The sequence below is a fragment of the Helicoverpa zea genome, chromosome 9 (genome assembly GCF_022581195.2).
Source record: "Helicoverpa zea isolate HzStark_Cry1AcR chromosome 9, ilHelZeax1.1, whole genome shotgun sequence".
Classification (NCBI taxonomy): domain Eukaryota; kingdom Metazoa; phylum Arthropoda; class Insecta; order Lepidoptera; family Noctuidae; genus Helicoverpa; species Helicoverpa zea.
The window spans coordinates 3,000,527-3,027,888 of NC_061460.1; the positions used below are offsets into that span (position 1 = coordinate 3,000,527).

Below are 27,362 nucleotides of genomic sequence, written 5' to 3' on the forward strand. Positions count from 1 at the left end.
TGGTTTCAATGTGTTTAAAGAGATAACTCCTATAGATAAAGTAGATTAACTTGTCTAAGTTTCGTATAAAATGGTGCGAATAGGTATCTAAGATCGATACTAGAAGATAAATGGGTTTACAACCATCCTTTCGCTCTTATTGGCCGGTTTTAGGAGATCGAAAATGCTTTCCGCATTCTATGATACGGAAGATACCAAATTCTTACTACTGCTTACATCTACTGCAGACATCATGAAGTAATTTTAATAAAAAGTTGTCTCCAAAGGAAGGTTCGGTTTTAATATTTTTTTAAGTTCAACTAATTTCATGAAGCTTTGCTAAAACCCCAGGCATATTTTTAGTTTTATGGCCGTGTTTATGGCATATTTTACATGAAAATGTATTTTTTTAATACTGCCATGTTGCAATACTTTTAAGTTTTGACCTCAACTCTTGTCAATCGTAACTGCAAACAAAATGGCGAACACGTCTTTTGTTTTAAAAAGAAAACTGGACGAGTGTAGTAAGTGCTTCCTTTAATGACAACATATGTCAACTAAGGGCCTAATAGGGTTCTTAACTGTAGTTATTAGAAAAGTTTTACATGAGAAATGAACGTTTGCGAAACGTAGCTTGGTCGTCAATGAGCAACTCTAGTGTGTAAGAAAAGCATTTATTTTTACTTTTCAAATTATTGGTATTTCGTAAATCGGTTGCAGTAGAATTTAAAACACATGGGGTAGTGAGAGAAAATATAGGAAAGAGGATCATTAACACGCATTTAACATAATAATTTGTGTTTGTGTTAACTCGTCAATATGTGTTTTTGGGTGACAGATTTGGGTGTTATTGAATGCATGAATAGGCATTGAATGCATTTAGCAAATCAGCGCCTCGGTTTTATTTCTTTTTCATATCTCGAGTCCTATAAAAAGGGACACCAGCTTGTATTATTATTTTAAGATTTTTACTATTGGAAGTGGAAATATTCAGTGAAGTGAGGTGTAAGAGTAATTCGACACGGGTAGCGTGCGCAGACGCAGATACTGTTACAAACATGTGACGATACTAATTGTAGCTGAACGCTACCTGGCATAGCGATATTATATCCTGAGAGGGGTAGGTAAAGGGTTTTTCATAAAAGTTATTAACCCGTGAAAGAGCGGTGGGAGAGCCGTTGAAAAAAGAGACGGCCACAAAAGACTGTTTTGAATTTTTTTATCTAACCGTTCATTAGAAAAGCGCACTCATGAAGTTGTGCTTAAAATAGATATTTTAACTTTGTTGAATACTTAAACGATTAATTAATTTATATATTAACAATTCAGAAGAAGGATCATTAATTAAACACGTGCTGTAACCCAGTGCACCGGAGTCCTGTCAATCAGTCAGTCACGTTACTGTTACAAAACCATACATTAATATGTTAAAATAAATAATAAACTATCACGTTAAATTACGATGCACAATAATATCCGCCTTGGAAATCCTTGTGGCGCCAATCAATTTAAAGACTCAAGAATATGTCTGCCACAAATCACTACGAACTGATACCTCAATTAAAATTTTCAATAAGTTCGCTAAGATTAATTGCACCCCACATACTCACGGTGTATGCAAATCATGTGCAGATAAACTTAAATTTAACGCAAGGATCAGTGAAAGGTTGATTAAACCAGTCACGAACAACTACCTCCATTAGTATCGCCGACATTGAATTCTGAACTTATCTAGTTCATTTGTGGGCTGTTTTTATTTACTGAACGGCCTTTATTATCCGGGCAAGTGGACCTGTCAGAATATTTAGATTTTATAATTTTAACTTTAACTTAAGGTGTGGTAAATCAAGGTTCGATGTTGGCATAATGGGTTGTTGCCTTTGCATGGCAAGGTTTTGTCTTTGGTTGTTCGCAAAGGAGGTTTGATCTAAATATGAAAAGCTTGTGTAATGTTTATGGTCAAAATAATATGATTCGATGTAGGCCGTAGAAATAAGTTCGCCAACATACATGTGGGTGAAATCCTCAAAGCTTTTAAGTTTCATCCACTTAACATATCAAAGTCATGTCAAGTAGACAGGTTTTGAGTTACAATTTATTTGACAGCCTTATTACGATAAAATTGTGTCAATAGCCTGACAGATATAGGGTAAATAAACGTCAATAAATCGTACAATTTACGGTCCTTACAGTTGTGCAAGTTATCTGCGCAAGAGTCGCTATAGGAGGCAAGTGTTGTTTTATTTCGTTTTATGGGTTGTTACGCAATTATGGCCGACATACCCACACGTGAGTTTTTTTGACATTGCGTATTTGACATCGATAATTTAAAGACAAGTTGTTTTTTTAATATTTTTAATGACTAGGCTGCCATTTTTGGTCTCATCTATAAATATTTAATTGGTTTTTCGTAACTGCTACCATTAATTTTTTACGTACTTTTTTCTGATTACTTCCCACATACTTAAAAAAAAACATTGAATTACCTACATTATAAACATTCCAGAAATAATAGCGTAATTTAATATGTTTTGCTAATTCATATGCCAGTCATTATTTCTATTAATAACCGATTCTATCAGAACCTAAACACATTGTATCTCATATGTAGTGCAAGATTGCGTGACAAAAGGGTCCGTGCATTACAACAATGCATATTCATACGAACATAAATCAAAGGCTTTATGCGCAAGAGCACAATAATGACCGCGCCCTGAGCAACTGCCCTTTCGATATGTAGAGCTGTTGTGGAATAACTGTAATACGTAATATTGGTAATATTATGTTATGTTATAGAGTTCTGTTGGTTATGTAGGTGTCTAATTGAAAGGTTTGGTTCTCCAATATCGGAAAACTGTAACCTAAAGTTTTCTTTTGTTTTATAATTTGCGGAAATAATGGTCGGATTTCTAACATAAGAACAAGATATAAAATAAAGCATAAATCTCAGGTTAAGCTTCTGTGGAATCTTCTGTTATATTCTAATACCGTGGCAAACTGAAAAAGTAACCGTGGATACATAGACTTTAGCCGTCTTACCACAAAAACTTTTTAACGTCAGTTTAAGACTTGTCTAAAAAAATGTCAAATTATGACGTTGACATACGGTTCATTTTGTAGCCAAAATTTTATTAGACAAGTGTAAAACAGTGGTTAAAGTTTTTGTAGTAAGGCCATAGATGTCTATGGTAACATGCCTAATATAATGAAATCTTCAGGATCTATAGTAAATGTTAAAATTTCATCCTCCTGCGTTATTTCAATTATCGCGCAGCATGTTTTCTCCTTCCTTACTCTTCTATCTACCGTCATCTCATTTCGGTCTGGAAATCTAATACGTACGCAATTATTATTGTATAGTTCACATACGATTCTAAACAGGTAGGTACAGACCCTACGTACACCTAACATTCAATTATACGTTAAATATAAATTGTATCTAAAGTAATCTCATTTACATATTCTTTTATTGCATCCGTTGACAAGCATAGTGTTACGTTATTAATAATAATTGGACTGGTCTAATGTACTCCACATATCAGAGCTAATAGTTTACCTACATTCGTTTTAATAATAGTCATGAAACTGGCCTAGTATTCTAAGCTCTGTGGTGACTTAATAAAAGGTCTCGACTTGCTACAAAGCCTATTTCTAAATTACATAAAACCATTTAGAGATGTAGTGAGGTTTTTACATCCAACTATACTGACTAATATTATAAAGCTGAAGAGTTTGATTGCATGAACGAGCTAATCTTAGAAACTATTGGTCTTATTTGATTTTTTGTTTATTGTAAAATTAAATACCCCATTTAACGAGGAAGCCTTCGATCCAAGTGCGTGATGTAGATGTCACCCGAAGTTGGTAAACCCCTGGCACAAATAGTAATAGAAATAATTAAGGATCCTAGTCGTTAACTTGTAAAATTGCAATGCTTCAAACTTAGGTAAATGCAAGATTGCATTGTAAGCATAATCTATACTTTAAGTTCAAAATTTTAAAAGCGTTGAAAACTTGATTAAATAGTGCTTACAACCTTTTACCTATTTGATAAGTTATTCCAAATCGTGTGTTCATAACCTGTACCAAAACGATCATAACTAAAAAGCCTTAGAATTTAATACAAGCCATTTCGACCCTCATAAATTCAGTTCTAAACACCAATAAACTATATGTAACACTTATGCCTTAAATCTCATAAACACTTAAGCGTGTATGATAATGACAGAACGAGCTCAATTCACACCTAATGTCAATATGCGCATAAATTATAACTATAATGAACCTTATTTCCAAAGGTATAAGGTTGGTTTTGTGTATCAAGGGGGTCCATATTACCCTTTCACACTGATTAAGCTGCAATTAGTCGCAATGTCATTGGCGTTGTTTATGCTTCGGTAAGTCGGTTAGATGTTGTGAAGGTGGTATGCGATGACAAATGTTAGTGCATGGTACTTACTTTCAAAAAATCCTTATGAAACTTTAGGAACATTTATCTATACAGAGTTACTTGCTTCCGATGGAGGTTAAGTAGCTGTCCTCGATAAATGGGCTATCCAACAATGATATTTTTTTCAAATCGGAGATTAGCGCGTTTAAACAAACTCTCAGCATTGTAGATTTGTAGCTAATAGTAGTGTAGATGGTTTTGTGGCAAATAGATGCAAGTTTAGTACCGTTTTAATAATAAATAAATAATTAATGGGCATGGGGAACTACCTAAGTGTATCCTTAGTGTTATTAATGTGTATTTTAAGGTGTTACACATCTTGCGTGTAGTCTGGGTTACTAAAAAAACTAATCCAAAAACTGGTTGTTTTAAATTACTTAGTGCAAAGGTGAATAGATTAATTTAACAATTTTGAAGACGTTTAAATTAAGTTAGATCGATATCCATCGATCACGACTTATGTATCTATATTGGTGAGCTTTCAATCATTATGTAACTAATCGAATATTTTTTTTAAGGAGAAACCAGTCATAGATATTAGATTGACTAAAATGAAATATTAGATACATTCATGACACCCTGCATACTGCAGACAAAATAGTCGGCCGACGGTTGGTAAAATATATTTTTAAGAAACTCTATAATTCAATCAAAGTTTTAGTCGATCTGATACTGGTCAAATACCGGATCGCTGTTATGTGCATACTACCATTCATTTTCATAATTATCAAGCACCCGATCAAAAATATCGGCCGACTAAAAGTTTTCAGTGTGCGAGTACTCTTATGGATATGCAGTTTCGTAAGTCATATGCGAAATTATCGAGTATGGCTTAAGATTGATCAGTGAGGCCTAAAACTCGAAACGGATTGATCAATCAGTCCAAACCAGTTGACATTTTGTTTTAAAGTTATCTATATTTAAATTGGTTTAATCGTTTAATTTCATTTTAAGTATTAGGCTTAGGTAATATTTTATGCGTTCGCAGGTGGTTCGGCGAACTAATCGAGTTAGAAAACGTTCGGTAATAAGTTTGAGTTAAACTAGGTTATCAATAAAACCATCGTTGTAGGGCTTTTGAACATGCATCCTATAATGTAAGACTAAAATTATTAGTTTAGTTTCACACCTTAATACGTGCCTTGTGTAATAGTTTTGTTCGATACACGCGGTTTAGAATTATCGATTTATTTCACAGCTCTTGGTGATAAAGTAATATTTCTAGATGGTAATAATTTCATGCATTAGCATATAAATCTATGCTTCTATTTATTTACCCAATTTTGTACACACACAATAAAAATAAATTACAGAAAGAATTGTGAATTTACAAAGGCAGTTTTTATTTCTAAAGAAATATCTTTCAGCATACCTGCGAAAGGAAAATAAAAATAAATTGATGTAGACAGTGTGTCATGTAAATAAAGAAATGGAAATATTTTATTATTAATTCTTTTCTTTCTATTATTAATTACTTGGATACAAAAGAGGATACATATTGTTGTTTGTTTGTACGATCTGAAAAATTCTTTCACTATTGGAAAACTACACCGGTTGTATTTTATCTGGGTCGGTACGGAAAGAAGTAAGATATACAACTATAGAAAACCGCTAATAAGGTAAAATAAGCAATAACTTAATGTTCTATAAAAACTGTCGAGGTAATCTAGAAGACAAATGAAGAGCAATATTACTTATTCCAAATTCACAGAATGATTCATGAAACAAATGACTGACAGACATTATTAAAGGACAATGTTTGACCACTATTGTAAAGTTAATGACGTAAACTATACTATTGAACTGTGACGTCATACGTTTGGTACACGGTAATTAGTTAAGAACATGGTTTTTGGAGATTAACGAGACACCGTGTGCACATTTTCCGCTTACCATCGATCAATGGCATTTTGGTACAAAAGTCGTTCTTACAAAACATTACAGTTTTACCATGTTAAGGCTGGGAGCAAACCCAACATAGTTGGGAAAAATCGGAAAATAAATATCGATAGCCTCGGCTCATTATATCTTCTTTAATTACTCCACTCAACGCGATAAATCTCAAAAGACAGGTCAACTCATTAATCGCATTGTTATGTCACTAGCATCCTTGAAAACATCTCACAGAACCGCGGAAATACATTGAACACTATACAAGGCCGGTTCTATTTGACAGGTTGAAGTGGTAACCCTATATAAAATACGCATTGGAACATGTAAGAGGCGTAACTTTGGTATCAAGGGCCCGCCTTGGGAAATACAGTTCGCATGAATATCTACTTGTAGATGCTCTATTGTTTTTGTGTGATTGAAGACGGAGCAAAGTTTGATGTACTTGGATTGTTTATTTTGTTAGTTTCAAAGTACATGCCGCCTAATTGTAACTAATTAGCCGTTTTCCCGCGGTTTCACTCGCGTCCCTTGACTGCCTGTACCAAGATAAAATATAGCCTATGTTACTCGGTAAGGGTGCAGGTTTCCAACAGTGAAATGTTTTTTCAATCGGCTCACAACAAAACACAAAAAATGTTTAGTCTTTGTTATATTGTGATTGATGGTATAGATTTAAAATAACTTTAAAGCTGTTTAAAAGCACAAAATATTTCAGACGATTTTTTTGATGAACCAATACATTTAAAACACTCAACATCTCTACTTATGGTGTTTAGTTTTACCTACAAATAAAATTATCAAAATTGACAAGAACGACTACTGAATGTAAGTAGGTCAGGATTTAAGCCGTAAAGATAAACTGAGTTTATCATTTATTACACTTACGAACCAACAAACATCGCAGATTTTTTATTAAGTCGGCATTTATGAGAGAAACGGACGTGCCTAGTCATATTAATGTCTTTATTTCATACTGAGAATAAAAAAAAAACATTGCAATAAAAAGGATGTGAACAATTTACGGTCAACAGGGTAGGTATTATTACTGAATTTAAAATTGTTTTTATGACACTAAGGGCTGATTTTTCAATCGCCAGATAACTTTTATCTGAGGAATATGTTTGATGTTTTGACAGCTTTTGTATGGAAAATATGTCAAACCGCCATATTTATTCCTCAGATAGAAGTTAACTGATTATTGAAAAATCAGCCCTTAGTGATTCTATAATTATATTTGAAAATACCGAAGAAATGTAATTAGTTCTTTCTTTAGGCGATACCTACACTTACTATCTAATTAATTCTATTCTAAAAAAATATATTGAGTGCCACTTGAATTTGTCTAACATGGTTTGCAAACCAATTAATGAATAACGGAATAGTGTGCTAACTTCAATAAAGTGACCGAGAAATGACAATTTATTACGAGTTTCCTGCCGTTAAAGTTACAAATACTAACAGTTTTAACTTATAGTTACTGCGTAAGTATCGAAGGCCACAGTACTAACTAAACTCTTATAAAATTCTTACGCAATTAAACTAATTTAAAAAATATATAAAACGCAGTTAGTAAATTAAGCATTAGGCATTTATTTTGAGCCCTTGAAAAGTTATTTATGTGAAAAGTGACAGTGGCAGTAATTTAGTGGCTGTTAATTTTGTCTTTGCTCGTAATTTTGTTACCACATTAAATGTTGTTACCAAGACCAGTTAAGAATATTATCCTATATTACGAATGTTAGAAAAATATTGTCTTAAAATATATTTGGACCCATTCCAACAGTAGCACTTATCGTCGAAGATTAGTACTTAAATGGTTACCTACTAAGTACGATATGGCTCTATCGTTTTGGTTTACTACAGACATATTTTACACCTGCAACCAATCCGGAATCCCAAATCGTCTATTAGGATTGAATTTTGACATCACAGCTATAGTCTAGAATACCTGTCGCTTAAACTAGACAACTTTACGCACCAAATAAGACCGGTTCGGTATTGCTTACTTACTGGTACTAAGTAGGTACTTCGTTACAAAAGTGACGGACGGATTTAAAAGAAAGGAAGATATTATTTTGCTTTACAATCAGGAATTGTAAAACATTACCTGATACAGTAATCGATCTCAGTGGCGTGCACTTGGAGAGGCCTATGTCCAGCAGTGGACTGCGATAGGCTGATGATGATGATGATGATGATAATGATGATGGAGAGCTGGAGGGTACACCGAGAATTTGAATGAGTTGAAATCTAGATTTGAGTTATAAACAACTAAGTATGTCCTAAACACCTTACTATTTGTAAATAATGGCGTCCACGACCGATTTCGGTCACGGTGGCTATCCTCATTTTAAGGAGATCAGCCAGCTGCGCAGGACATATTATAGTGCACGAGCATTTGCGCAGACACAGGTGCACTCCCTATTCCTTCACTCTCATAACCCGATGGGACGGCAATCCGACACCACCGGAGAGAGATCAGGCGCAGGACCGACAGTTACGTGCTCTCCGATGCACGGGAATTGTAAATAAACCATCCTTAAATAAACATATTCGCGCCTGAGAGACGAAAAGTGCAAGTAAAATGTAATTGTTACGTTATCTTGAAAAAAAAAACCTAATTAAATTCCTCCGAAATTTCTCACGATCGATCATTGGAACAAGTAATCCACTAGATATAGAGATATAGATAAGCTATGAATGGAAAGGTATCTCGATGGCCACGCTCCTATTCCTCCTGTGGTAATGTATTGCAATCCATCACTGGTTCGAGTGAAACCAGGCGTTACTTATGTGCAGACTGACGACTGATAGTTGCACAATTTTGTTAAGTTGGTCCCTTAAAGAGTTTTATTATCTTTCTGTCTGGGTCCTGGGTATAAATAGTAGCTTACGTCAACCCAAGGGACTTTTTTGTCTTTGTAGCCATATGACGGTACCTGTAAATCGCAAATGGAGTTTTCAAAATAACCGAAATGTTAAACGTGGTGGCCTGGTGGTTTGGTGGCACCCCCCGGTCGATTTCAGGTCAGGTACCTAACTTTTCTAAATTACCTATATGTGCTTACCAAACTAAGTGTATATTGGACCAATGCGTGAGAAAAAGTAAATATTTACAGGACATCGCCAATTCACCTTGAGCAAGCATGCTGATTAACGCTTTCTTCATCTGTATGAGAAGAGGCATGTGCCCTGCAGTGGGACAATGAAAAGGCTGATGACCATATTTTGTAATATGCGTAAAGAGCTTACTGTCTTATTGACATCTAACTAAAGGGTTACACATGCACCTCCTACGTATTTGACGGTTAAAGTAACATCTATCAGAAACTAAATGGTCATTTAGTCAGGCAGGTCCCAGAGTAAGTTAGGCTGTATCATTGAATTAGCCTTCTATAGTAAAATTAGCATAATACGCCGACTATTATGCGTAATGAAGCCTTGTGAGATTTATTTTATGGGCAGGTACTAAGACTAATGTCCCTAATTTGTACCTGTGTATCTAATGTTTTCATAATAACTTACTGTAGATAGAATACTCCATGTAATATGTACTCTATGTATTATGAAGTCAATTACGCCTTTGTATTGTAACTGCAATCAATAAATTGTGAGATAACTGGGCTTTTCAACTGTCAGCAACTGTATTGAAGACGGCTTTAAATTTTGTAGGACTGGTAAAAGTTGTAAAGGCGTTTACCTTGGTTTTCACATTACTCTTGTATTATTTTCATGACAAAATAAGAATAATATTCTGATTTTTTTTATGCAATTTGCTCAATATAGTTGCGGACTGGAAGCCAACTCCTACATAGTTGGGAAAAAGGCTCGGAGGATGATGGGAGGATGTTGATGCTCTATATCTATTAACTACACTCGTTCGTAGTTTGTTACTCCAAGATTACACCAGATTTTTTTTATTATCTATTAAAAATATAACTGACGCGACTCAGTAAAAATTCAATACTTACCGTACAACAGTTATTAAAAAAAAACACTGATTTTGAGGCTTTTATAAAATGAATTGAATGTACCGAACTAAAGGTTTATAACAAGTACCTTATGTTAAACCTGTCACACATTACATTACAAAGCTGATCCCAAATTGGTCATACAGTGCGTTCGGTCTAGATTCGCGGCGCGTAACCTAGACTCGGCACTCCTATGCGCTTGTTCTTTTTTTTGCCCTGACTCATGCGTTTGAATTTCCATTTTGTTGGTAAATAAACGTTTGTAGAGGATTATTTTGATACCTGCCTGTTTGGGAGGAATGACCAGCACTCGTGTAAAAGGAAAACCAACTCAAAATTATACTTTCGAGAGTAATAAACTGTTTACCATTAAATTGTAGATATACGTTATATATCCATCAAAGACTTTTGAGACAAGAAGAACAACTGTCCTTTAAACATGTTGGAAAAGAAAGCACTATTGGCCAACCCTTGCAGGCTAAAAAAATATCCCAAGAAATTTTTGAACGATTTAATTCAAAAAACGCACCCAATAAGCACCCAAATATTTTTGCAACGCACTTCACAAAGCTACTAAGTGCTATGCACGTACAGATGTGGTACAGATTAAGCGACACAACACGGTACCGAGGCACTCCCGCGTTACGACATTGTACACTGTTCATTTTTATACGCCGTGACTCACCCCGTGTTGATATTGTCAGATATAATTTGTTGAATCAGATTATAAGATAGTTAACTACTTGACCTGCGTTTAATACTTATGCTAATTTGTTTTTAGGCCTAAATAATAGCAAATTTTCTTGTCAGTTAGAGACGAAACGTAGTAATTTTGGCTCAGTAAAAACACAACAAATAGGCAGTGATGAAAGTGAGAATCAAGTATGAAAAGATTGAAATATCTTTTCAAGATCTTGATCATAGAAGGGACTTTTGGACACAGTAGATGTAAAAGAAATCTGCGCTTGGATCAAAGAACTTCCCCCGTTTCTTTCGTCGGCTAAAACATAAACTGCCGTAGTAGATTCACCTATGCTAAGTCTATACTATCCCATATGAGTAATATGTACATATATCAGTGGGTGTATATAGGTAGGTACGTTGGTACATCAATCACATTTTTTAGATCAAACTTTAACGAGCCACGGTGGACTTAACGATTATTAGCAATTTTGTATTAAAAAAATCAGTTTATCTACACGAACTTTAATGCCTCGTTTCCTGCAAATAAATAAAGTCATGCGAATTTAATTGGACCGCTCCGGTTAAGTCTTGTATTTCAAATACGTGCGCGCACGCATGCATGATTTATATACCTATGTTCAGTTGACAAATATCATGCAATGCATGTCTATCTCAGTTTTATCAGGATATGCTATGAAATGAGAACAAGAACAACTACTTAGAACATAAGTACTGGGTTTTATCAGATAGAATTAGAATATTTTATTGACTTCGTTCGCTTGAAGTAGGTGGTGTAATTTGAATTTTATCTGCGCTAAAATAATTCGTGGGATATGTAAAGCTGTGGTTTAGAATCTGTTTAATCTCTTAATTAAATACTCTATGAACTAATTTAATGCGTTTTAAGTACCTACTTAAGTTCATTAGTGACTTAAGATCAACCAACCAACTAATGAGCATCTTTCAGCTACAGCCATAGAAATACGCAGACCATTAGATTAGCACACTTTTGTTAATCACAACATTTCCATCCAAAATAATCTTTTCTAGGCTCTGCAATTATGATAAACATCTTAATAACATAAACCGCATTTTGTTTCAGGATCTCCGCAGCCTTCTAAAATCGAAGCACGTCCAAGGTCTCGAACTTCACGATGCCCACAAAACCCTCAACAGGACGAAGGTGGTGGAAACCGTGGAAGCTGCTCGATCAGCCATCACAGCTTCTGGAGGTGGTCCCCTCTTCCTGGCCCTCCCAGCCCATCCTGAACTGCTGGCCAAGTATTACGACCTGAGGACTTTGGTGAAGAAGGTTGATCTGCTGATGGTGGAAACGCATGCGTTGGGACTGGTGAAGAAGATGACGTATCATCCTAGTAGGTTGAGTGGCATGTGGGATATGATGAATACTGTGAGTATATTTTTGAATTGTTCTTTCAAACTCAATTAGTTTATTCTAAGGTTGATAAATAAATGCTTTTCGAACGGAAAATGTGCTTGGAGTATGTTTGTGGATGAGTGGGTGTATCTGATTGTGTTTAAATTATTGCAAAGGTAACGTTTCTTGAACCGTTACAAATTCAATGGTTTCGGGATCAATATGTCCAGGTATTTTGATCGTTTACAATACATTTTAACTGCTCTTAAAACCTTTTATAACCATTACTTTCCATCTTTAAAGAAACGATAAAAGAAAGACGCAACAATAATTTTAAAACAAAACAGCATCAGAAGAAATGTTGGTCATCAACAAAACAAATTAACGACCATCTAATTCTAAACAATAGACTACCTACACCTGCTTGACATAGGAAAGTAATCAATACATACGTAATATGATACAATGGTGTCCATTTCGACCGCGCGGCCACCTCATAATTTTTGATGAAACTTTGCCAGGAATTAGTAGTAATTTGTTACTTTTCACTCCTCTTTTCCTGAATTTGTTACAAAAAAAACCAAGACGCTATGACAAAGAACAGTTGGCCGCTAGAACCGCCACTTGCCGTAGTCATCGCCCGTGATTACTCAGAAACTATACAATGCAGATAGACGAATGATACATCAAAAGAAAGGTCTTTATTTGTTAAATTTGTTACAAAAATAAAAAAGGTCAAAACGTAGATAAACAAAAAGTTATGCAATGTTAAGTTTTCAGGTTATGAGTAGGTAAGTATATCACCAAATTAATAGAGGCTAATGTGTATAGAAAATTAGTCTTTAATTTGTTACAGCGAAAAAAGACAAAAAAATACTAGAAAAAAGGTTCAATAATATGTTAGAGTCGTTTTTAGTTGGCCGCGCGGACGGCAATATGCCTAAAATACAATTTCGTTTTTCTCGTTATTAAAAGTAGGTTTAAGCTTAATTAGAGTACTAATCGATGGGTAACGTAACCTAGTTTGAATAAATATAGCGAATTTAACTGCAGCATTCATATTTTAGGAGATATTTACAAAAACACAGTGGTATGAAAATGTATGAGAGTAGGGTGTCCATGCATTTTCACATATATTCGAAATTTTCGTTATTCACGTCTTATTTTTTTAGGGAGAGTGCATACTTTATAAAAATCAAAGTCACAAATAGATAGAAAATATGATGCTCAGACTCCACTTTGTAACTTTTGAAATTCCATGTACAAGGTAATCTAGTAATGAGCCAAATCTTTTCTCTTAAAATATCCACCCATTTGTACTTAGGCAGTATTTTATATTTTTTAAATGGAGTGCATGTTCTCAAGTCATTTCTTTTATACAAGACATTTAATGGTTGCATTTTTTTCCAGTCATAGATATCTAATTCGAACTTGAAGTTTTTTGTATCGTTTTCACTATGATGCTGATTGGACTCGACATGAGAATGTGATATTTTGGATGCAGTTCTCGGGCTATTGCTTGAGGATGATGATGAGGATGACGAGGACGGACATACAGTTCGCTGCTTGCATTCAGTGTTTAGAAACTCCCTGAAATTTCTTTTCATTGACATGTAAAGAGCTGCTGGTGTCATAAGATTATCCAAATCACTTGCAATTTTATCAAATAAAGGGTCATTCAGTTTAACATCCAGTAGTTTTTCGGCATATTTCATAAAAACTTCTCTCTGTTTTGATTTCTCAACAATAGATTTTCGTCCAGCTTTACCCATTTTTGCTGCAATAAAAGCAACTGATAATATAATACAAAGGTTAAACATCCGTTGCCTGCATCACAAACAAAATATACATACTGAGGTACTACAAATTATTGCTATGTAAGTAAGTACATATTAAGGGCAAGAACTTTTCTTAATTAATAATTTTATAACGAAGAAAAGTCGTCGTTATTTGACAGACAAAGATGCAGCGACTTATTTTTTAAAAAATTCGGTCACTAACGGTCAGCACTTCTATGAAAGAAGTGTGCAATTATATTTTGCAGCTAAATTAAAAGCTAATGTAAGTTATTAAGCTAAGAATATTTTTAAGAGATGATCACTTTTGGAGTGAAATGAAATCACATTAAAATGTGGCAGAGACTTCATGAATTTCATGTCATTTTATATATACTTAATAATTATAAGGACACAGTTTATTACTTTATACAAGACATCATAAAATTGAAAAAAAAAAAACTTATCGCAGTCGATTTGGATCCCTCTGCAATACACTTTTTGGTGGTGAGTTCCAACATACAGTGAGCACAACTGATAACTAAGCACTTTTAGACACTTCTGGATTTATAATGATAATTGTCTCAGTAACTTAGTAGTATGAAAATCACGGGAATTAAATACGTACGAGTACTTATACACTTCAAAATTCAGCACAGGAATTTATTTGCAACAAAAAAATATCGTTTTTTAAACCGCTTGCGACAAATATTTTTAACAATAGATTGAAAACAAAAGAGATTATTTTTCTGGAATCGTTCCCATCATAAAACACCTGCGGAAAGTCAATGAAACTATTTTTTTATCAGTAAATGGGTACTTTAAAGAATTAAGAACAATGGACATCACTTGCGACAAAATTAACAACATGCCTTTGTACTAATGTAATCATGGTACTCTACTAGTATGCACTCTCCCTAAAAAAATGAGACGTGAATAACGAAAATTTCGAATATGTGAAAATGCATGGACACCCTACTCTCATACATTTTCATACCACTGTGTTTTTGTAAATATCTCCTAAAATATGAATGCTGCAGTTAAATTCGCTATATTTATTCAAACTAGGTTACGTTACCCATCGATTAGTACTCTAATTAAGCTTAAACCTACTTTTAATAACGAGAAAAACGAAATTGTATTTTAGGCATATTGCCGTCCGCGCGGCCAACTAAAAACGACTCTAACATATTATTGAACCTACTTTCTAGTATTTTTTTGTCTTTTTTCGCTGTAACAAATTAAAGACTAATTTTCTATACACATTAGCCTCTATTAATTTGGTACCTACGGTGATATACTTACCTACTCATAACCTGAAAACTTAACATTGCATAACTTTTTGTTTATCTACGTTTTGACCTTTTTTATTTTTGTAACAAATTTAACAAATAAAGACCTTTCTTTTGATGTATCATTCGTCTATCTGCATTGTATAGTTTCTGAGTAATCACGGGCGATGACTACGGCAAGTGGCGGTTATAGCGGCCAACTGTTCTTTGTCATAGCGTCTTGGATTTTTTTGTAACAAATTCAGGAAAAGAGGAGTGAAAAGTAACAAATTACTACTAATTCCTGGCAAAGTTTCATCAAAAATTATGAGGTGGCCGCGCGGTCGAAATGGACACATACAATGGAGTTATGTACTTCTTATATAAAACGTCTGATGATGGATAGGTGCTCCAATTGTGATTGAGCAACGAGTCAAATGAAATTATAAGGAAAGATAATGATATAATAATTTGGTAGGTGGGCTTTTGCTTGCGGCGTCATGTATGTTGGCGAGATAAAAAGCTTGCCAGTTTACTTTTTTATAGTTATCTAATGCATCTAACGCGAAAAGAACAATAATAAATGACAAAAACTACATCAAGCGACAAAGACAAAAGATAAGAACCCCATTAGGTATAAAGCTGAAGATTTTTTTTTTGTTTGGTCGTGTTAATCTCAGGCCCGGTCTGATTCGAAAAATTATTTCAGTCAGTGCATCTTAAGTTATTGAGTTATCTCAGTAAGCGGGAAAGAGTGTAAACTTAGCCGTCAAAACTAAATCCTCCCTGCAAAATACCTAAGTAACTTAACTAAGTAACTTGTACTTTAACCAGGTTAAACGTTACCGCCTCATAAATAATATCAATCAATCTTCTAAAACCTGCTGACAAGCAATTAGTCAGCAACTCATACACTCTATTTCAATAATTAGGAATCAATCACTCGGATAAAACAACTATTAATAATCCCTCCATCGTATTTCGGTCACCGTTCTTGCACTTGAAGGCTAACTACAGTGTAAAAAAAACATAAATAACCAACTTACCTATTCACTTACGTGAAACTCTAACAGAATAGACATAAAGTTCATTCTCCAATGTACGTAGACTGCTGTAAGTTGGTAGTATCGGTACAATTTAGGGTATGTAGGACAATTATTAGCAGGTGCATCTCTTTGGAGATTCACAACGGTCTAACTTGTATGGCATGCATTGAAATGGATAGATGGCACTTAATTGGTGCCCAGTCTTTTACATTCATCACTCGTTGACTGATTGCTATGTGATTCGTAGAAGGCATTAACAGAGTTAAGGTCATGCAGTTACTTTTATGTTAATAATTTGAACGTTGAGGATGTTTTTTTTTTAAAGTATGCTCGACATTCTTAGCAGGCTTACATAACGCACACCTAGATCTGAAAAGGGTTAACTACAAACCTAGTCTTTTTTAGTAATGCCTACCATCAAATTCCGCGCACAAAAAGCATTTTTTTATACAGAACATATACACAGGCACGGAGTTAACTGTTTCTCGTCTTTTCTGAAAAAAGTGATTTATTGAGTTAATTAAATTTCTTAAATGTGAATTAAGTAAAATCGCTTAATTCTTATTCATTCAATCAACTGGCCTAATAACCCTTCTATTTCCAAATTTTTCAAATTCTGATATGCAACCTTCATTCACCAGGACTCTGTGGTAGACCTAGTCATTGGTCTCGGCGTGCCTTCATCAAAGATAGTCATCAGTCTGCCAGCAACTGCCCGTCAGTTCACACTTGTCAACGAGACCCTCAGTACTCCTGGCAGTCCTACTGAAGAAGATGAGCCTAAGGAGATTGATCAAGCTGAACTGTGCAGGCAGTTGAGGAATGGAAGATGGACTCTGGAAAGGGATCAAGATCTATCGGCGCCTTATGCTTTCAAGTGAGTGATGAAGTTGTGTGTTTTAAAGAGGTTATGTATTCCGTTTTTGGTAGGCGTTTGATAACTTTATATATAATGTTTACGGTTAAGATTTTGAAGCTTGTAATGCCCTACCTACTTTTCTGAAAGTTTTTTACTAACATTGATTTGTGTAGCAACATGTTGCATTATTGTTTTTTGCACTCTGCATAGGTACATAACCTACTTACCTGCCATATAAATAAAGACCCAAAATAAAGCACGGCTAAATCACATTCAATGTCATATGTTCGAAAGTTATTATTAACTAGCTGATGCCGCGAACTTCGTATCGTTCAAACCTTCCCTGGACCTCTACAAACATTTAAAAACCAAAATCAGCTCAATCGGCCCAGCCGTTCTCGAGTTTTAATCAGACTATGGAACAACAATTCATTTTTATTTATATAGATTTATCAGTCTTAATCAAACTCAAATTTTACTTTACTTTACTTTCAGGAACAAAACCTGGATATCATTCGAAGATTCCTCCTCAATAGACGTGAAGGGTAAATACGCGAGAGTGCGTGGCTTGGCCGGCATTGCACTGCATCGTGCTGACCGCGACGTGGAGTCTGCTTGCGGGCCAACCCTCAGGACTTCTCTGGCTAAAGTTCTGAACCAGCAGAGCAGAGCACCTAGGGCTGCGGTGCTCAGGTATGCACTATAACACGTATTGATCAAACATACTGTATAGTATAGGAACCAAGATCATTTAAGATGCGAAAAGCAAATGACTCAGGATGACTTCATCGAAAACGACGCAGGCTTTTTTATATAAAATCAAAGGTTCAGGTTACGAGCTTTATTTCATGATCTCTCTTTCATGATGATTTATCGATCTTGTTACACACGAGTCGAAAGCTATATGCACAAAGAAATACCAAAGAGTACTATCATCAACTGCTAAATTGCTTATTGCTCATTAATTAACTCTTTACATATATTTCCAGGTCTTTAGAAAACGAGATCCTCTCAGCGCAAGGTCACGTGCGTGCACTCGACGCTCTCCAGGTGTCTCCCTACAGGATCACACAAGTTGTCGACTCTGATGGCGTCATTCACTCTATACGAGAGGTCAGTATTTTATTGGTCTTTGTTTCGCCGGCCAAACAACATAAGTACATAACATAAGAACACAAAAATAGATAAGTATTGAAAATGTTCATGTGACAGCATACGGGGAATAAATATTAAACGACTTAGTTCAGTGAATCTGGTTCTCATTTCATATTACGCTTTACCTGATTCGAGAAATGTCGTAAGTGTAGGTATGTTGCACAGCTTAGGTTTTGAAGTAGCGAAAACATGTGATCTGAATTTGTCATGATCTATGTCTGCTACAATAAAAAAAAGTGTGTTTTCTGTCTCTCTCTGAGGAAGTTTTCAAAACTGAGAGCAGCAAAACTACTTTCTAATCTTCTACAAATACAGGTGATCTCTCGCTCTTATTCGTCTACAACCTCTATTGTCTTCTTCATCATCACATTCATCATGTAACTCATTTGTCATTGTGATTTGCAGGACACACGTACGGAGTTCTCTTGCTCTCGTCAAGGATACTTCGTGCATCCTCGATCCTGCGCCCGCTTCTATCGCTGTGTCAAGTTCGATCAGCTGTCGCCCGAATATACCGTAAGTTTTATTTATCACAAGGGTTTTCATATCTATAGGGTTTATAGGGTCGGTTGCCTGTATCTGTTTACAGTAAATTAGTTTCTGTGTATCGCTGACTGTAGATGAGTATCGGTGTATTGCACAGAACGCCTACCTACCCACCTATTTGAGTCTCACAATTCAGTTTCTCGGTAAGATTCGTAAGCATTACGCTTCGGTCATATTGGTTGCTAGATTTTTGGTTTTCGACTGCAGCAACTGCCAAAGATCGAGGAGCAATGATTTATACAAAGTGTGGGATTTTAAATAACAATCGAAGACGAACCATTGAGAAATGGAGAATCTTTCACCATGTGGACGCCAATAGAATTTAGGTAATTCTATACGAACCTTCTCAGCAAGTTACTTTTACAATTTCCAGGTGTTCGAGTTCGACTGTCCCGCGGGCCTGGCGTTCGACGCCCGCTACGAGGTGTGCGTGTGGCCGGGCAGCCTGCCGCACTCGCAGGCGTGCCCCGGCTCCTCCGAAATCGCGCCCGTGCCCAGGACCAGGTTCATCTGTCCTGAACATGAAGGTACAGCATGATGCAGACAGTTTATCCTTTGATAGTGAAATTTTCTCATTTGTCTTTGTTCAGTAACACCATCTTTGACAGTGAAAAGTTCTCATTTGTCTTTTCGAAATAACCTTTGGTTTGATACACCATTTCTCCCAAAAAGGGGGTCTTATACATATAACAAGCAATTACAATGTTCAGACACGTATCAGTTTCTTTTACCATAAATTCTGAATGCACCATGCCTTTAGGGTATTAGGTAAAATTAGAGTCCTTGTATCATTCTCAATAAGGTCACAAAGCGATCAAGGACTTCAATCTATTAATAATAATTATTATTTTGCCTTTGTAGGTTATTACGCTGATCCTGAGAACTGTCGCTGGTTCTTCGCGTGTCTGGATCACGGCAAGTCGCCGCTGACGGCTTACGAGTTCCGTTGTCCCTTCGGACTTGGTTTCGATGCTGATAAACTAAAGTGCGACTGGCCGTGGCTGGTGCCGGCTTGTGGAAATATTGGAAGATACGAGGCTGAGGCCCACGGGTTCTCTGCTGCTACTCTCACTGGTAAGGATAAAATAGATATTATATTAGTGATAGTACCTAATAAGTGAATGATGATGAATGATAATGACGAAGAAAATTCTAAGCAATGCAAAGTGGAAAAAAATAATGATCCTAATAATGTTTTTCAGGTGCCGCAGGTTATCAAGGCCAAACTGCCGATGCTATCAACGTCGCCGCCCATCAAAGCCTGGTCTCCGGTGCTTCGCTCAACAACCTAGTTGGAATTCAAGGAGGCTTCCTCACCAAAGACGATGCTTTGGACTCTAACTTCATCGCTTCACAGGAACTGGCACATGCTGCACACTCACACGAAATCGGTGTTGGTGTCAATCAAATCAGTAGTGGTCATGGTTCTGCCGAAATCGAGAACGACTTTGCATACCAGCTTGGAGATCCAAGCTCTCTCAGCGGTCACGGTTTAGTCCAACCAGCGAAGTACTCAAGCGGATCTATTATCTTAGATGATTACAGACTGCCTACTAAAGAAGAAGCTCTCCGCCATGGTGCTCAGAGTGCAAATATTGGACATACAACTAAAACCTACTCATCACAGACTGGACATAATTCTGGTTATGTATCTCAAGCCGGAGGCCGTGGTACCTTCCAGGCCGCAGATTACACTGTAGGACAAAACGGATATTCAGGCTCATACAAGGCAGGTCAGGGTCAACATACAGTTCAGTACCAAAGTTCTAGTTACGAAGATGACAATTCTGGAGCCTACGTACATGACCCCACAGGAGATTACGCAGAGCCTTACAAACATGTGGACTCACCAATCGAGCCATACGTACATGACGGAGCTGCTTACAAACAGTCTGGTGACTATTATGACTCACCCCAAACTGGCTATGAAGGCAAATATCTTGATGACCAAAGTGGACAATATGTCCAGGACAACTCGGGAGCATATATTGGGACTGGAAGCACTGGTTACAAAGGAGCTTATTCTTCTGGCTACACTACTGGTTATACTGCTGATTCCTCTGGTGCTTACAAACATGATGACTCCGGTATTGAGACTGGAAGCACTGGTTACAAAGGAGCGTATTCTTCTGGCTACACTACTGGTTATACTGCTGATTCCTCTGGTGCTTACAAACATGATGACTCCGGGAAATATGAAGCTGGAGTTTACAGGGCCGACGGTCATATCGGTGAGGGTAAAGCAACCAGTCAGTCCAGTTTCCAACAGTACCACGGGTACAGTGAAGCGAATGCTGGCAACTACATCAGCGACTCCAAAGCTCACACTGGTGCATCACACATTTTAACCGCAGGAGCTATTAATGTTGGTCTAGTTGGAAAGACTACGTTAATCGACGCTGATTATAACAACCAAGCCAATTATCAAGAATCCAGTTCTCAAGGTTACAACCAGGATCAGGGTAGCTACCATGGAAAAGATAGTCAAGTCTATAGCCAAGATGAAGGCTCTTATCATGGATCAGGCTCTGAAGGCTACAGCCAGTACCAAGGCAATTATCAGGGAACAAAGTCATTCAGCCACTCCTCCCAAACTTTACACCCAGCCCATGTTTCGTACGTCTCTCAACCAGCTGTAGCCATAAACCATGTTGGGACTGACGGTAACAACCTTGACGGATACAGTTATGTGACCACTCCAACTTCCTCCGGAATTCCAACCACTGCAACTCCATTCGCAGTCACTTCCTCAATACCAACCGTGACATACAAGACCACATTCGTTCCAGAGGCACCTAAGACAACTGTCAAGCAAATATTCGGCGTTTCTCAGCCTGCTGTGACTTACGTTCAGCCAACAGCTATAGCTGTGAAGCAAGTCACTAATCAAGTACAACATATTAATCAAGGTCCGAGCTATCAGTACGAAAGCAAAGACTATTCTGGGAATTACGATGGTGCCGCTCAAGTTGAATTTGGATACGATTATTCGAAACCCAGTATCAAGTTTGAAGAAGGTGTTTCATACACCACCACAGCGCCCGCTGTTTCTGTATCCACATATCAACCTGAAAGCATAAGCCATAACCACCAAACTGTTCACCAAGTCGAGTCCGTCGGTTTTGGATATTCCACACCTACGCCTGTGTATGAAGAACCTTTCAAGAAGGTCGTAGCTTATACTACTGGGCCTTCAGTTGCTACATATTCTCAACCCACCGCTGCTACATACACCCCTCATTCATTCAGTCATCACACCATACATAAAGTAGAATCGAGCAAAGTTTATACTCCATCAGTCGAATCAGCGTCGGTTGCTACTGGTTACGATTATTCAAAATCCGGAGTTTCCTTCGAGGAACCCAAAGTAGTTCAGTATACAACGGCGCAGCCAGATCTCGCCGTTCAGCCAGTGGTCTCTACTTACCAACCGCAAGTGATCAGCCATCAAACACTACACAAAGTTGAAGCCAACCGTGTCAATACCTATTCAGGAGATTCTTCATCAGGTTACACATACGAGCAACCTTCCGTTAAGTTTGAAGACGGACATAATGTTTACTCAACTCCTGCACCAATTGTATCATCGACTTACCGACCTCAAACCTACAGTCATCAGACTATCCACTTCGAGACCCAGAAAACCGTACCAGTTTCTTCTACACCTAAATATGAGGTCAGCTACCAATCGACTCCAGTTACAGTCTATGAAAATCCTATACTTAAATATACACAAAAGGCTACCCCTGTAACTTACGTGGAGCCTACTTACAAATCTCAAGCGTTCAGCCATCAGACTATACACAAGGTTGAAAATAACAAGGCATACAATGTTGAATCTGGATACGAATACTCCAAGCCAGCTGTAGCTGTTCACGAGCAAGTTCACTACACAACAGCCCGACCGGCAGTAGTTTCCACATACCAACCGCAAGTATATAGCCAACAGACGCTACACAACGTAGATGCTAGTCAAGTTAATACGTACACTAAAGAAACTGACGGTTATGAGTACAACAAACCCGCTGTCGAATTTGAGGAAGCTCCTAAGACTATATTCCAGTACTCTACTCCTTCGCCCATAGTGGCTTCGACTTACAGGCCACAGACATACAGCCATCAGACCATTCACAAAGTGGAATCACAGAAATATGTTCCAGTGTCATCCACTTCTGCTCCTGAAGTAGATTTGTCGTACCAACAAGCCGTTACGACGTACGAAAATCCTATTCTTAAATATACAGTGAAGGCAAGTCCAGTGACTTACGTCCAGCCGACTGCTGCGGTGTACACGCAGACTTACAAGCCTCTCGTTCAGCAACATGAAGTCAAGCACATCGTGAGCCAACCTGTGCAATATCAGCAACAGCAGGTGCATATAAGCCAAGAAGGCTATTCGTACAGTCAGCCTGAAATACAAAGGAATGTTGAATCTAAAGGCTACTCCGATGCGAGTGCCGTATCACACCAAGTATACCATCAATCGAATGTGAATAATAATTACAAATCTGGTAAAGATGTTGTGTTTGTATCAACCACACCTTCTACTCTTGTTTACGAAAGCCACTATGCAGATTACCAATCTCCGAAAGTAGACACATATCAGGCTCCTGAGTACATTCCACCTAAGAATGACTACAAATCATACTCTGTTGTATCGACAGCTTCAACACCTGTGATCCATCAAAGTTCTGTTGTTCACCAAGCTCAGGAATATGTGGCTCCTAAAGTAGAGTTCCAATCAAGTTCAGGCTCAGTAAGTAGCCAAGGTAAGGAGTACGAGAACTACGATACATCTAAGACGGGTTACAAATCTTACTCTGTTGGTTCAACTGCATCAGCCCCTGTCGTTCACCAGAGCTCTGTAGTACATCAAACCCAAAAATACGTCGCTCCCCAGACGAATTATGAATCATACTCAGTTTCAACTGCTTCAAACCCGTCCGAGGAAAAGTCCGCTGTCTACTATGAAGATAACTATGACTATTCGCATCAATACGACGCCATTCAAAAATCTGAGCAACAGGCGCAGAAAGTAGAATCAATTCACTTCTCGTTCCCCAGTTCTACAGCTACTCCGCAATATCAGCAAGTTGAATATCAATCACCAGAGATTCAGGTTGTTTCAAAGGGTGAGGAATATTTGCCACCTGTAGTTTCGACTACCAGCGCACCTGTTGTAACGTCCACATACAGACCTAGAACTTACTCTACTGTGTCGACTACACGGGAGTACCTGCCACCAGCAGAACCTAAATATGAATACGTTTCATCCACTACCGCCAGACCTATTGTGGAGAAAACGGAATCTTATAAGGCATCGGAATACTTACCTCCTGCAGGTGATTCTAAATTGGTTAATTTCGAGAGCTTCGGATTCAACGAGGCGAATGCTGATTCCAATATTCAGTACAATCCTTATCAACAGTTTGTGGGGTATCCAGATCCGGCTCCAATAGAAAGGAAACATAACATCGTGGTTGAAACTGCCAAGTCTCATTTACTTGGATTTGGAACAGTAGGACCTGATGCAGGATTAGTATCACCAGTTACTTACACCACGGCAGCACCCGTTGTGTCATCTACATACAGACAAAGAGTTAAATCAACAGCTCGTCCTGCTTATAAATACAGCACTACGACAGAGTACCAGGCTCCAGAATATTTGCCACCCTCAGATGATTTGAAATCAGAGGTAAATTACGAGAGTTACAGATACAATGGTCAAGACTCTAGGGTTGACGGCAAGTACAATCCATACCAAGAAATCTCAGTGTCCACTTCGGCCCCAGTTCAAAGAAAACAGAATATAGTTATTCAAACGGCAAAATCGCAGCAAATTGGTTTCGGTGCTGTGGACTCTGACGCTATACTAGTCAAAACGCCAAAACCGGTTACGTCCACCCACGCTCCTGAGGAGCAAGGTTTATTCGAAGTCTTGCCTGTACGAAGAACGAAACCGAAAGTAGCAGTAGTTACTAAGATCAATGACTTCAATCCTTTCCTTGTTCGCAAACTTGGAGCTGTCTGCAGCTGTCAGTCACCAGTTCTTGTTCTTAAGGGAAAGAGACCTACACAACAACATATTGACAACAATGATTACGATGACTCTAACCGCGGAGACATCAGTAACGGTAATTACGGTCAGAGGTATACTAATATTGATGGTTCAGATGTGCATTCAGTAGCAACTGCAGCGCCAATTGTTTCCTCTACATCTAATCCTATCATTGTTCCCGACGAGTCATTCTATCACGATTATCAGGATCAGGAAAGGTACAATGTTGACGTTACACCTAAACCCAAGGCAGTATATTCTGAGAGTTACGTCTCAAGCACACCCGAAGTGTCATCTACTACAGAAAGGTACCTGAGGGTCCATCCTCGCGTGAAGGCCGTCACTGCAGCGCCTAATTACAAAACTGTGTTGTTGAACCAAGAAGTAACACCAACTGTTACTATCAATGAGGGATCTGAATCTGGATCGGCTATTGAATCTCAGGCGTTCGACCGTTATGGTCCTGGTGGATGGAGAAGCAGGGACGAGACTCTGCAAGGATCGGTCGACTGCCAGAGGGCTGGTCTGTTCCGTCATCCGAAGCAGTGCAACAAGTTCTACGCGTGCAGATGGGACTGCACTAAGCAGAGGTTCACGCTGCACGTGTTCAACTGCCCCGTGCAGCTAAGCTTCGACCCCAGCATAGGCGCGTGCAACTGGCCCAGCCAAGGCCCCGCCTGCCAGGGCGACACACTCCTCACCAACGTTCTTTAAGTACCTTAACATAGTTGCCAATCTCGTCGTGCCATCGAAATTGTGATAAATTGTGATCACGAATATTGTCTAACTCTATCTCGATACAATTGGACGATTTGTCTCTCTTTTGTTTAAGTTGCTTATTTATTTGTTCGGTTTTGTTAATGTTATTTCATAGTTATTTATTACATAATAATCACTTTCTCAGCTTACAACTCGCTTATGCTAAGCCATGTGTTTCATTATTGGAATTAGAGTTACCAATTTCTAGTTCATGTTATTGTAAAATAGTGAAGTCATATTTTTTGTATTTTTATAAATTAATATAGAAATAATACGCTGTAATTTGTAAATATATGATTTTATTCAATGAACATTTGTTTCCATTTAATAGTATGTTTAATACACGTCAAATTAATAATAATAAAATAAATGCAACAGTTTAAATCATCAAAGCAACAGGCTTTCCAACTTCAGCCAAAGCATGTTTGTACTTGGCAATAATGGGGTTGACCTCCTCTTCAATGAACTCCGTAACTTGTTCAGGAGCCCTGCCAATGAACGTAGATGCATCCAAGATTTTGTCCAATTGCGATATAATAGGAGCAAAGTAGCTGTCTTTCTTCACGCGCTCGATCAAGTCATTATCTTTGCCGTGTTGTTTCACTTGAGCGCCTGCTTCGTGAGAGAGAACTCTAATTTTCTCGTGACAAACTTGGCGATCACCGCCAGCCTGAACCATAGCCATGATAATGTTTTCAGTTGCCATGAAAGGCAGCTCCTGTGCGATATGACGCTCAATAACTTTAGGGTAGACAACCAGTCCTTGGCAAATGTTAAGCAGGGTCAACAAAGCCGCATCAGCTGTTAGGAAGCCTTCAGCGAGCGTGATGCGTCTGTTTGCAGAATCGTCCAGGGTACGCTCTAACCATTGAACGGCGTGGGTGTTAGCTGCATTCGCGTGTAATGTAATGAGGTGGCGAGCGAGGGCGCAGCAGCGTTCAGACCTCATCGGGTTCCTCTTGTAGGGCATAGCACTCGAACCGATTTGGGAAGCTTCGAATGGCTCTTCCAGCTCTTTACGTGAGGCCAATAGACGTATGTCAGAGCACATCTTGTGGATGGTAGCTCCCAATCCAGATAAAGCAGCAATGACTTCCAAGTCAACCTTTCTGGAGTATGTTTGTCCAGTGACAATGTAGCGTTTGTTAAATCCTGCAAGTTCAGCAACTCTCTGGTCGAGAGCTCGGACTTTTTCATTGTCTCCTTTAAAAAGTTGGAGGAAGGAGGCTTGAGTACCTGTGGTGCCCTTGACTCCGCGGAAACGGAGATCGTCTCTAGCCCGGGAGAGGGCTCGCTCGTCCATGAGCAAGTCGCTCAGCCAGAGGGACGCCCTCTTTCCGACAGTTGTCAGCTGCGCCGGTTGCAGATGGGTGAAACCGAGCATTGGGAGTGATCTAAAACAGTCAGTTAGACAGTTCAAATACACGTAATTCGATGCGTATAATATTGTAACGTGTAATCACGCGTAATATGCTTCGTAAATATGTAACAATGATGAACGAAGATTATACAACAACCAATTATAAATAGAACGCAAA

General features: G+C 37.8%; 2 protein-coding genes across 2 annotated transcripts in view; one reads left to right on the forward strand and one right to left on the reverse strand.

The window, feature by feature from the left end:
- LOC124633206 overlaps positions 1-26,135 on the forward strand; it is a 34,568-nt gene extending 8,433 nt beyond the window's left edge. Inside the window, exons 2-9 of the mRNA XM_047168361.1 lie at positions 12,080-12,388; positions 17,089-17,324; positions 17,802-17,999; positions 18,296-18,419; positions 18,867-18,977; positions 19,381-19,534; positions 19,869-20,081; positions 20,210-26,135. Coding sequence (XP_047024317.1) covers positions 12,080-12,388; positions 17,089-17,324; positions 17,802-17,999; positions 18,296-18,419; positions 18,867-18,977; positions 19,381-19,534; positions 19,869-20,081; positions 20,210-25,779 — 6,915 coding nt within the window. The 3' untranslated portion in view covers positions 25,780-26,135. The remainder of the gene's footprint in view (positions 1-12,079; positions 12,389-17,088; positions 17,325-17,801; positions 18,000-18,295; positions 18,420-18,866; positions 18,978-19,380; positions 19,535-19,868; positions 20,082-20,209) is intronic.
- LOC124633207 (adenylosuccinate lyase) overlaps positions 26,107-27,362 on the reverse strand; it is a 37,976-nt gene continuing 36,720 nt past the window's right edge. Inside the window, exon 3 of the mRNA XM_047168363.1 lies at positions 26,107-27,218. Coding sequence (XP_047024319.1) covers positions 26,204-27,218 — 1,015 coding nt within the window. The 3' untranslated portion in view covers positions 26,107-26,203. The remainder of the gene's footprint in view (positions 27,219-27,362) is intronic.